Consider the following 12,071-nt stretch of genomic DNA (forward strand, 5'->3'; position numbering starts at 1 on the left):
GGAGTGAATATGACTATGTGAATGCGTGACTGTCTAAATATGAGAGTGAAATGCGAGTGTGAATGTGTAAGTGAGAAGTGAGTTAAATCAGGAGGTTTTTTTTTTATGGTGAATGTAAGAGTGCGACTGTGTGATTTTTGTATGTATTTTAGGAGCCCCGAGCATGACCCCCTAAACTTTACAGCCTTGACAAATTGTCCTGAGTCCAAGCACAAAAAAACCTAATGTTTGCAAATTGGCTTTTTGCCATGAGCAGTTGTGCGGGTCCTCCGGCAACATGTGTTTTTTTTTTTTTTTTTTTTTTATTTGCCCACATTAAAATGTTAATATTCGCGTTTACACTATTTGCCTTTTTTTTAAAAGTGAAACTAATGTTTGTTACTAACGGGCTATACTAGTATAGGGGTCCTCGGTTTACGACGGATTTTCGCTCCTACGGCAAAACCCAAGGCTGCATGTAAATCAGAACACCATAATCTATCACTAAGTCATAATTACATAAGTTTTATGAAAATACTAATAGGCCGTAAACATTAAACAGTAAGTTATTCAACGTATTTTACCTCCGTGGTCTGAGTGCACTCCAAAAACTCGTGCTAACCGCTATTCACTACAGGTCCCATGATGCCTCCCTCCAGGACTCTCCGCCCCTCTCTCCTCACGTGACTTTCCGACCAATCCGGAGTGTCGTTACAGGCGCAATGCGGGTGTTGGGATGTAAGGAGCAATGGCGACGGTCGAGCTACCGTGGAGGAAGTAATGGAGCTCGGTTTGACCAAAGAGAAGCTTCCCGGGTACCTGACGCGACATTTATTCATTTAGTCACGTGAGACGTGTTGCTATATTTAATCTTAAATAGAACATGGGGATGCAGTAATGTTAATGTTTGTTTTCTTCAATTAGCTCGTAAAGAGGGCAACGCCCTGAAGTAGCGGTTGGCACGTCTGCCGCACAGTTCTTTGGTTCAGGGTTCGAATCTCATTGTCATGTTCTTCCCGTGCCTGCGTGGGGTTTGTCCCGGTGCTCCGGCTTCCTCCTGCTTTCTCAAAACATGCATTTAGGTTAATTGAAGACTAAATTGTCCATAGGTGCGCAAGCTTGTTTGTCTATATGTGTCCTGTGATTGGCCAATAAAATAAAATTGAAATATGTCAATTAAATTCTGTACATGGAACATATTCGCGGTTTGGCATTGGCAAAAGTCATTGTCTGATTTATTTCGTTTTCGGGGGGCGTCGGCTGTCCTTCGTTATTTGCTGAAAATCGCTGCTATTCGCAGATTATTCACTAAACTATTGAGCCCCATGTGAAGGTGGTTTGTCTTGAAAAATGTGTTGAATGTGTTTATGTAACGTGTTCATAATTGTGTACGTGCTAGATGCATGGCGTTGGTACTCTATGAACCTCTCCATTTTAAGTGCTTTGCCAGCATCTTTTGCCATCGATGCACAATTACAAACCCCTTATATGGGCCGCGGCATCACTTATTCGCAGATTTTCGCTATTCAACTGCAGCTGTAAAGGGAAGGCCACTTGACGAGGAAAAGTTCAGCAAACTGTGAAGCCCGGATAGGGACCGGGCCACGAAAATCCACAAGTACTTGGCTTCAAAATGGTAAATTTAAAGTTAAGTTCCTCTAAAAGTTAAAACTTCCTCCTTATAATTCAAGTCAAATTTGTTTATTTATATAGCCTTTAATTTAAAAAAAAAAGTAGTTTCAAATGGCTTCACAGGCCCACAATTCACAAAAATCAACTATTTTTGATGTTATATTGTAATTGCCTCTCGTTGCCACAAGTTCGAGGCAAAGCACGACATACTTTTGTCAAGTCAAGCCCACAGTTCGTAGTTTTTCTAAATGAAGCTCTTCTAAGATGCCACAAGATGGTGCCAAAGCAATCCTGTTAGTGGTTTGGTTTGAGCACAAAAACAAAAAAAGGGTAGTTTTTCAGTGCGTAACAAAATATCGGTTAAAAAAAAAACAGAATCTGCGACTGCCAAACCGCAAGAATGCGCGCTTGTATGTACAGTCTGTAATGTTTATTCTGCCTCAACTGTCCAGAATCCAAACACCTCCCTCTTGACCAATCAGAAAATGGAGGGCGCGTCCCCACCGATCGTCCCGTCACTGTCTGCTGCTCCGCTTGCCGCCAAACAGAGAGACGTTCGCACCAAAGCAGCGGGGTGCGCCGTGACCCCGGCCTTCCTCTCCAATCTGGGGAGGGCCACCCTGCGCGGCATACGAAAGTGTCCAAGCTGTGGCACCTACAACGGCACCAGGGGGCTCAGCTGCAAGAACAAGGTGTGCGGGATATCACTCCGGAACGCCTCCTCGGGTGCCAGGGCGGGCCGGAAGGGCAGCGTGGAGGTGGTCCGAGTGATCATCGACAGCGAGGAGCCCGACAGGAAGGAGCCGGATGACGACGACGACGGAGGCGGCGGCGTTCAGGTTGGTGGGAAATGTCTACAATCTTTCTTCATTTTCTATAAATTCTTACATACAATGGTACCCTACGACTTTAATTCATTCCGTGACCAAGTTCAATTTGCTCGCATTTTCAATCAATATTCCCCATCTTAATGAATTGAAATGCCACAAATCCATTCAAGCCCTGAAAAAAAATTTACCATTTTTTTTTGTTTTTAGAAAAGCAAAATAGCAGTGTATTGTATTACAACACCAAAAATAAGAGAACTTAAATATATAAACTTAGAAAAGGAGTAATTGCTGTACACTGGGACAAGCTGAGTAACAACAGTGTAGTGTTGTATGTGTGCCTTTAAGGGGTGTGGTCTGGGCATTACAGTACCTTAATTGCTCCTTTTTTTGGTCACTTCACTCGCAGCCGCGTATCTGAGGCTCGCTCGGAACTCAAATTTTGGGTCGCAACACAAAGCAAAAATTTGATCAATAGATGGCTCGTGACAAAAAAAAAGCCCCCCCCCCCAAAAAAAAGCAGTAAGTCAAGGTGTCACTGTAACTATAAGTATAAACCTTTACACAACCGCTACTTTAACACACCTGGAGCACCAACGCATACAAACAAAGCCTCCAAAATTACTCACAGGCATATATTCTCTCTGCTCTGTGGGAACAACTACTACTACTGGAATTTAGTTGGAGACCTTTTTTGCCTCTTCTTCTATTACGCTGCATCTCTTCTCTTCCAGTAGACCTCAGTGCTGCCTGGCACGTTGTGGTTCTACATTAAAAGCGCACCATTTTAAATTCAGTTGACCCCATTGTGTGAGCAGTGTGGTTCTTGACCTTATGTCAAGTGCCTCGAGACATCTGTTGTGATTTCGCGCTATATAAATAAAATGGAATCAAATTCAGACATGACTGTAGACTGTAAAACCTACCAATCTGCGATTATAATTGGTACTGTACGCTGCTTTTGCTGTGTGGTTGTTGTTCCTTCTCGCAAGAATATTGAATCATCTCTAAGCATATCCAGAACTCCTACATATTATTTCAGTCATTTTAACTCTAACACAGGTGTTTTCCGTCTGTCACCGAGGACGAGGATCCGCCCAGCTGGGCTTTGTGGAGCTGGCCCCCACCGACGCCACCATCTCCACAGGCGAGCGGGACCCCCTGTTCTCTCAGATCAACATGGGCCGCTGCTTCATGCCGGCCTGCGGGCAGGGTTCCAGGTCCGACCGATCTGAGCCTAGTGCACCCGACACACTCTGCGTCCACATCAAGTCCGCCATCGAGTGCCGTCGCTCGGCCGCCCCTCTCAGCGTCAAGAGCTCCATGCTGGAGGGGCTGACAGTCTCCATGTGGGCCAAAGAGGAGCTGTGGAGCCTGGCCACCGAGTCCCCGGGGCCCTTGGTGCAGAGGGTGTCCGGGGACACGCTGGTGGTCAAGTGCCGCCCGGATTCCGCGCACCCCCTGGGCCTCCTGCACCTGACCGCCGGTGGCAGCAGGGGAACGTCCGATGTGGCGAAAGGCGGCGGGAGGGCCCGGGAGGCGGTCGCGACACAGCGGCAGGCGGCGTTTCACTGCGCCTGCCGCCCGCGGAAGGCCGAGGCGTTGTGTGCTAACGACGACTCGGACCCTTCGCACCCCTGCCTGCACTTCTACGCCTGCGTGTGCGCTTTCGCCAGCGATGAGAAACTAGCGTTGGAGTTTGCCGACTTTATCAACTCAGCGACAAGTGGTACGAGTCATCCATCTCCTCAGTCCATAGAGCTGCAAAAGGGATTGAAATTACGGCACAGTTTCCTGTAAAGTTCCATGGGAAGTTAAGATAGGTTGTTGTGGAAATACATTGGTGCCTTGAGATACGAGTCACCTGCCTTCGGAGTTTTTCGAGATATGAGCCGCCGTATGGCTAATTCTTTGCTTTAACTGTGCACAAATTTGAAATAGGAGCAAGTGCTGTACGGTGCCAGTGAACTCAACTCACTTCACAACAAGCAGCAGTTTGACAGATTGAAGCTAAGAGAATTACTTTGTGTATTTAAATCAACCACATAACTTTGGCCTGAAAGTCCTCTAACTTAATGCTATCACATATTGGGAAAAGCCATAGAAGGACTAACGAATAGCTTCGGTGTCATGGTGTTGCCTTGAAGCAACGGATATTTGAACACAATTGGTGAAACTACACACGATTAATATTACTGCGGTGGACTTAGGAGGTGAGATCGGCTTCATGTACATCATATCTGTATGGCTATGCTATATTGCCCCCAGGTGTATAATATTATAGTGCTATGTTCCTCATTGTAAATATTAAAGAAGTAGAAGTAATGAGAAGTATTATTATTATTAAATATATATATATATATATATATTTTTTTTTTTGTAGGCTGGAACGGATTAATGGTTTTTCCATTCATTTCAGTGGGAAAAGATGATTTGAGATAAAAGTGTTTTAAGTTTCATGCATGCTCACGGAACAAATTAAATTAGTATCTCAGGGCACCACGATATTCCAAATTAGAAACTTTCCATGGGAATTGAGGGTAGTGAAAATTGTGGTAAATACTTGTAATGGGAGTGCCTGTTTTGTGTTGAAAGCCATTGTCAACTCTACTGTTTTGCCTTTAATGCAACCATTTTCCAGAAACTCCTGTGTGCACGGGGGCTCTACTGGTCTTCGTCATCATTCGAATACCCCTTACACACCTGTGTCTTTCAGGCGTTCTACCAACCCCAACCGGCAGAGTCCTCGTTCCTTGCGATAGGCCTGCTCCACTGCCCACGGAACCGGTCAGATCCCTTCACAAAGCCAAGAAACCGCGCCTGGATGAAGCTCTTGCGGGTACTAGTCCAAATCAATTATGGCTTGTTCCTGGTCCCTTAACAACCGTGTTTCAGGTGGCGGTCAAGCGGCAGACGAGGCCTCCGTGTCCATGGGTTTCCGTCAGTGGCTTGCCGGCGTCACCGAGCGGATCCAGCAGACCATGCACTACCAATTTGACGGTAGGAAATGACCAAACACATAACCACACCTCACCAAATGGTACAGTTCAACTCAGGACGGTGCACACCCCCGGGGTGTTGAAGACGCTATGAAATGAAATCAGAGATTTGTTTCTGAATCTTTTCTATATGTTTAAAGATAATTGCTGAAAACCTGTACCAAGACTGACAAGTATGTACTAAGTAGTCATCAGATGTAGTGTTAAACTGGTTTTCACCATTTCACTTTTCCTAAACTTTTGGGCGTGGTCAAAACGGTGGCCTGTGACGCACCTCGGGCTCGACATATGTAAGAACTTGACCACCGTCGTTCGCTTCAGTGGTTATTTAGCGCAATTGAGACATGCTGTTGGCTAGCTAGCTATGCCTTTTTTTCTTTCCCTACAGGAAAACCCGAGCCTCTGGTGTACCATATTCCGCAGCACTTCTTCAACGCCCTGCAGCATCGCCTGTCGCTGGGTTCCAAGAGGCGGCTGCCCGACTTCACCACAGGTTGGGACCACACGGTCTGGTGTTTTTAACCAGGCTAATCGACAACTGAGGTTAGCCCGAACTCGATGTGTCTCGATGTCCACTTCAGTGCTGGTAGGAAACGACGGCATCCCTCAGGGCTCCTTCTCCAAATACATATGGCACATCACCAACCTCGCGCAGGTCAAACGCATTTTTGACACACCCGAGGTAAACTCCTCACAAAAACCCACAAGCGTCGTCTTACCTTCCTCGTGTCTGATGTCCGCACTGCCGCCGTCTGTCTGCCAGTTGCAGCTGGAGCTCACTCAGAGTTTCGTCCGGAACGTGGACGGTTCCTACTCCCGCTTTAACTGTCCTCAACCTCTGCCCGAATCCGAGCCACCAGACGCGATCAGGACGGATCGGACGCTACCCATTCGTCCCATGGAGCTCCGGACGTTCCTCAAAGTTGGTGAGGCACTCATCTTTTCATTAGCATTAGTATCCTTAGCCTTTGTTTGACCAGGTTTTTCGTTTCCGACCCGACCAGGGCCCGGCTCGGACGACCCGAACGACCCCGGCCCCTTGGTCATCGAGTGGCGCCCCGACGTGCTACCGCGCTGCCACGTGGGTGAGCTGCGGATCCTCTACCAGTTCGGACACCAGCAGAGCGGACAGCAGCTGGAATGTCGGGAGAAAGACAGTCATGGCACGTCAGGATGCGTCAAAAGTGAGCCTCCGTCATCTACATGTAATATGTAAATATAGACAGCAGGGTTGGACATGAACGGTGGCCGGACACTTACTTACTTACCTTGGAGACGCTGGCTCAATGGCGCCAGTGCAAATTTCATAAATAATGAAATCAACACATTCTTTCTTTTACACATGCAAAACAACTAAGTAAACAGAAGTGATGTGTTCTTAAAGGCTTAAATAATACAGTAAAAATACGCTAAATATGAGATCATTAAAATTGATATCATCAGAATATACAGTACGGGGCCAGTACAGGTTCTGACAGGGCAACCACAACTTGGCTCATGGGGCCACCACTTAAAGAGGATCGATGGCAGACCCCGCAGAGTTCATAAAAACTACAGTGAACGCCCACTATATTGCAGTTCATTGTTGATGCCCCGCTTTTTTGTGGATTTTTAAGCCATCGTTTTTTTGTTTTTTCTTTGAAGGGGTTTTTACAGTCTACAGATAAGTCTGAATTTAGAGTTGTGCACCTTCAGTGTAGTCTCACTTTGTCCCGCAACATGCCGGGCAGCACTGAGGTCTACTGGAAAAGATGCCGTGTGATTAAGAGCAAGGAGGACAAGGACACAGACACATTTCTTGTGTGTTGTTGACATACTTGGCAAATAAAGATGATTCTGAAGAAGAGGCAGAGAAGGTCCCCAACTAGTAATAGTCATTCCCACAGAGCGAAGAGACTATGTCTGTGGGTATCATTGTATCCTCTGTATATGTTGCTGCTTCATGTGATTAACACTTGTTAGCACTTGTTTGAAGGTTTAAAATGACTGTAAACTCAACGCTAATTTCATTACCCCCTCTATGGCGTTTGACCTTGTGTTAGCATTAAGGTACCAGACTTGTAAATGGACAAGGTTTTGAATGAACATTGTGCTGTTCAAATACACAATGTTTAATTCTGTTTTGTTTTATGTGTTAGTTTTACAGTGACTTTCACCTGGGAGTGACAAATAAACGACTTGAACCAAGTGGTCTTTTTCTTTTAGTTTCCTCAAAATGACGTGAAACGAGTCTCCCACTTCTTAACAGAGAGAGAGAGAGAGAGAGAGAGAGAGAGAGAGAGTGAGATCAGGCACTAAGGAATGTGTGTTTTGATATGTTCAAAGCACGTGGGATGGTCTCAAAATCGCAAGTGAGTCTGGAATGCTTCCCCCGCTATGAACAGGGTTCATTGTATACAATAATACAGGAAAAAAAAAAAAAAAAAAAGGGTTCCATGCAAGAGACTTAAAATGATTTATGGTAGTATCAAACCTTGCCACCAGGTGGCCCCACTATCATGCTCTTAATAGCCTTGACTGGCTGCAAGCACTTTTATGTTGACTGAAGCCAGACTGGATGATATGCTAATGATACTCTTTACTGCCTCCTGAAGTGTAAAGGGGGGCATTAGTTTGCTCACCGATACTTGATGGACATGTTAGCGTGTAGAACATGGTGGCAAACTCAAGGCCTGGGGGCCAGATCCGGCCCCCCACATCATTTTATGTGGCCCGCAAAAGCAAATCATGCTCGTCAGCTTCCGTGATTTTTGCTTAAAATCTGTCCTCAAATTCCAAATTATCATAATAATAAACAATAATGTTGAGATATTGCATTTTTCTGTTACCAAACCCTTCTTCTACAGTAACTTAAACAATACTTGAACAATCTATTATCCTTGTCTTCTGATTTCCAAACTAGTTATCCCTCAATTTATTGTGTAATGGTAATAATATGATTTGTTGATTAAACATTTATATGGTTTCACTGTTCTAACGGCCCTCTGAGGGAAATCATAACTACAATGCGTCCCGAAACAAAAATGACTTTCACACCCCTGGTGTCGAACATTTGACTTGCACCATAACTTAATTGACTTACACCATAACTTAATTGAGGTGTCAAACTTTTATTTGGAGTTAACACGTGTCCTCTGCCGCTGTTGTCTTATTATTAACATTAGCATGTGTTTGATTTTTGTTCGACATTTGCAGCAATGGTTTGTCTTTGTATGACAAGGGTGTGTCAAAGTTCATCCTGGGTTACATCATAGTTACGGCCCCATTGTGCTTGTCTTACTATTAGTTTTTATTGAAGACAGTTTTGATAATGGCTTGGAAGTCATTTTATTATTAGCATAAGCGTCATTAGCTTGCCTCCCCGGTAACGTCTATTCAGGGGCTCTGGAGACGACGGTCCATCAGGAAGTCGAATCTCAGCTTCAGGATGAGCGGTGTGGTTTTCGTCCTTGCCGTGGTACAGTGGACCAGTTCTACACCCTCGGCAGGTTCTTCGAGTGTGCATGCGACTTCGCCCAACCAGTCTACATGTGTTTTGTGGACTTGGAGATGGCGTTTGATTGTGTCCCTCAGGGAGTCCTGTGTTCCTGTGCTCCGGGACCATGGGACACGGGCTGTTTGTTCCCTGTACCACCGGTGTCGGAGTTTGGTCAGCATTGCCGGCAGTAAGTCGGATTCGTTTCCAGTGAACGTTGGACTCCTCCAAGGCTGCCCTTTGTCACAGTTTCTGTTGATTACCATTACGGACAGAATTTCTTGGCGCAGCCGGGGTGTTGATGAGTTCCGGTTTGGTGACATCAGTATCACGTCGCTGCCTTTTGCAGATGATTTGGTTCTGATGGCTTCATCAAGCCGTGATCTCCAACTCTTGCTGGAATGGTTCGCAGCTGAGCGTGAAAGCGGCCCCTTAGAGTTCTCCCTTAGCGAACGGGTGAGAAGCTCGGTCATCTGGGAGGGGCTCAGAGTAGAGCCGCTGCTCCCTGGGGACGACCCAGGTCACGCTGGAGAGACTACGTCTCTCGGCTGGCCTGGGAACGCCTCGCGATCCTCTCGGAAGAGCTGGACAAAGTGGCTGGGGAGAGGGACGTTTAGGCTCCCCTGCTTAAGCTGCTGCCCGACCTCGGATAAGCGCAGGAAAATAAATAGATGGATGGATGGATCATTAGCCTACATTTAATGTTGACAAATTTTGGCATTGGTATGTACAGTATATGAGAGGGAGTAAATTTTGTTCACAAGCCACATTGACATTATGGTGCACCTCCATTATGTTCTTTGTTGTTAGCATTAGCAACCTGAGCATGTGTTTGATTATTGTTAAAACATTTTGGACAATGGCTAATCTTGTACGCCAGTTATCGGTGCCCTCAATCATTCTCATCCTATTATTAGCATTAGCTTCATTAGCATATTTGAGTTTTTGTTGACAAATTTGGGTGGTAGCTATTCTTGTGTGACAACTGTTTCTCGTTAAAAAGGTTTTTCCTCGTAACAATGCAACAGGAAGCACTTTAGCTTTTTGGCTTCTGCATGGAACATGTTTGCTTCCCAGAAAGAAATTGTCTTTAATAATTCCAATTATCATGTCATTGTCTTCTTTGTTTGTTTTAATTAAGTCATTGGAGTCTCTGAAATGATGACTTTATTCCCATAACACCGCTGATGTAAGATTACAGATTTTAAATACGACATAATTGTTGGAGAACAACACTTTACATGTCACTATCAACTGTGTTTGACCTCATTTTACACTAATATGACAGTTAAGAATGTTTAAAACATTTTTTTATGTGTAAGGCGCATACGAGCACTGAGAACTAGAGTGGAACAACTAAATTTTTGATCATTTTGCAGGAGAGTGATTTAGTTTTTTGGCCTCAATAAAATTTAGGTGATGTATAGCATAGCTGTTTGTTGTTGTTTTTTTTTTGGCTCAGTGTTGCACTGATGAATCAGGAAAAGTGTGAAATGCAACAATGGACAGCCCTCTATGTCAAAATTGAAACAAAACCTTGATTTAGACCAATAGTCATCTGAAAAATATTCCCTTGCTTTATCCATTTCTGCAATGAACTTGAAAATGACCAAAATTGAGCTAGCCCACTGTAGTTATCAGTGTGTCACGGTGGTATCTTGACTTATGACTTTATTTTGTGACCATACTTGTAACCCACTTTACTTCTATTTTAAATCACATTTTACTATTTGTGGTTAACACATTTTGTATGACAATAGTGTATGTATGACAATTAAGAACGTTAAAAATGTGATAAACTGTTTGCTGTACAGTTAATAAAGATTTATGTTTTTAATGATAGCCACCATTTGGTCCATTAATAATGTTTTATTTTTTACGTATTTTCTGAATGTATTTATATTTTTATTTGTCCACTTACTTATTTAAATGTATTTTTCTATATTCTTGATTTGTTGTATTTTTAAATGTATTTATTTTTTATTTAACCAAAATTATTTACATATTTGTTTAAATTTGTTTGCATGATTTTTTTATGTATTATCATTTATTTAAAAACAATTACACCAACAATTATTATTATTATTTTTAATACCAAAAGGAATGCAAGACAAGTTTGCAAGTATGTAATTTGATTGCTTTGTATTAAACGTCAACTACATCCTGGATCATGTAACAACTGTGTTGTGAGCACGCTCTTGGTCTTTGTGGGTGTAGCTGGAAAATTCCGCTTTGGACATTTTCTCGCAAAAAAAAAAAAAATCTTTGATCTCACATGCTTCCCCTCCGATTGGTTGCCGCCGTTCATAAACAGCCGCCAATGTTTATGACAGGTGTCGTGACGTGTTTTTTTGGTCTGCGTAATGTCGACTTTACGAGAACCCCCCCGCCGCCCGTCCGACCAGGCGGCGTTTACGAGGACAGCTGGCAGCCATGTTTAATCATCTACTGTCTGTTTGACATCAAAGTCTCTCATTAAACTCCTTCCTCCTCTTCTTTTTTCTAATAATAAAATCACTATAGTCCATTTGCTGGCCGCAGTAAAAGTGTTTTTGCTCGTTGTGTGTGTGTGTGTTTGCGCTACCTGTGCTGTCCTGCTTTATGGCACGCTGTAAAAGTGCTGACACGGGTTTTATCGTTTTTTATTTGGGTGCTCGGTTAAATAGGGAGATTACGCTGGTGAAGAACGTTTGCGTTATTGCTGTTCCCCCCCCCCCCCCCCCTCCCCCCCTCATATATGCGTTAGCGCCAAAAAGCAGCAGCAACAGAGTATACTCGAATTCCGGCGAACAACAAGCTACAGCAATCCTGCGCAAAGAGTGACTGAGCCGTGTCTCGAACGAAAATCTGCATTTGTTGCCCCCTCAAAAGTTTAAGAATTGGCTAAAGATGCCACAAGACGGCGCCAACATACTTCTTTTATATTAGACAGGGTGTCTAATAGAAGCTCCTCCCCTCACTTCATCATTGTTCCTTGGCACCAAGATGGCACAAAATGGCGCCAAAGCACTACTTTTGTATGAGACGGCTTTGGCGACACCTTCTAGCATTGTGTTGTGTTTACAGCGGGAAAATAACAAATAGGTGAGATTTCAACGAATAACGGAGAATAGGTTCTAATTCTAGATTGTAAGAAAAAAAATAAAATCTGCAAATAAC

At 44.0% G+C, this 12,071-nt stretch overlaps 1 protein-coding gene across 7 annotated transcripts; it reads left to right on the forward strand.

Annotated features, from left to right (window-relative positions):
* Positions 1-332: 332 nt before the first annotated feature.
* On the forward strand, positions 333-11,080 carry c15h2orf42 (chromosome 15 C2orf42 homolog). Of its 7 annotated transcripts, none has more exons than XM_061799771.1 (10): positions 333-794; positions 2,064-2,450; positions 3,501-4,167; positions 5,155-5,277; positions 5,334-5,438; positions 5,826-5,930; positions 6,019-6,119; positions 6,201-6,363; positions 6,442-6,621; positions 7,082-11,080. In XM_061799771.1, the coding sequence occupies exons 1-10, from the start codon at positions 702-704 to the stop codon at positions 7,102-7,104; spliced, it is 1,947 nt and encodes a 648-aa protein (XP_061655755.1). In that variant the 5' UTR covers positions 333-701; the 3' UTR covers positions 7,105-11,080. The 7 variants fall into 7 exon arrangements, with proteins under 7 accessions (XP_061655755.1, XP_061655756.1, XP_061655754.1 ...); XM_061799775.1 differs by adding an exon at positions 1,495-1,615 and having other exon boundaries at positions 704-794; positions 6,442-11,080; XM_061799772.1 differs by having other exon boundaries at positions 335-794; positions 2,094-2,450; positions 6,442-11,080.
* Positions 11,081-12,071: the final 991 nt, after the last annotated feature.

Source organism: Phyllopteryx taeniolatus, chromosome 15 (assembly GCF_024500385.1).
Source record: "Phyllopteryx taeniolatus isolate TA_2022b chromosome 15, UOR_Ptae_1.2, whole genome shotgun sequence".
NCBI lineage: Eukaryota > Metazoa > Chordata > Actinopteri > Syngnathiformes > Syngnathidae > Phyllopteryx > Phyllopteryx taeniolatus.

Excerpts from the sequence above, each read along its gene's own strand:
- c15h2orf42 (XM_061799770.1), top strand. The coding sequence starts at position 702 with ATGCGGGTGTTGGGATGTAAGGAGCAATGGCGACGGTCGAGCTACCGT. Across the intron at positions 2,451-3,500 it reads ACGGAGGCGGCGGCGTTCAG|GTGTTTTCCGTCTGTCACCG; the intron begins GTTGGTGGGAAA and ends ACTCTAACACAG. Across the intron at positions 4,168-5,154 it reads TATCAACTCAGCGACAAGTG|GCGTTCTACCAACCCCAACC; the intron begins GTACGAGTCATC and ends TGTGTCTTTCAG.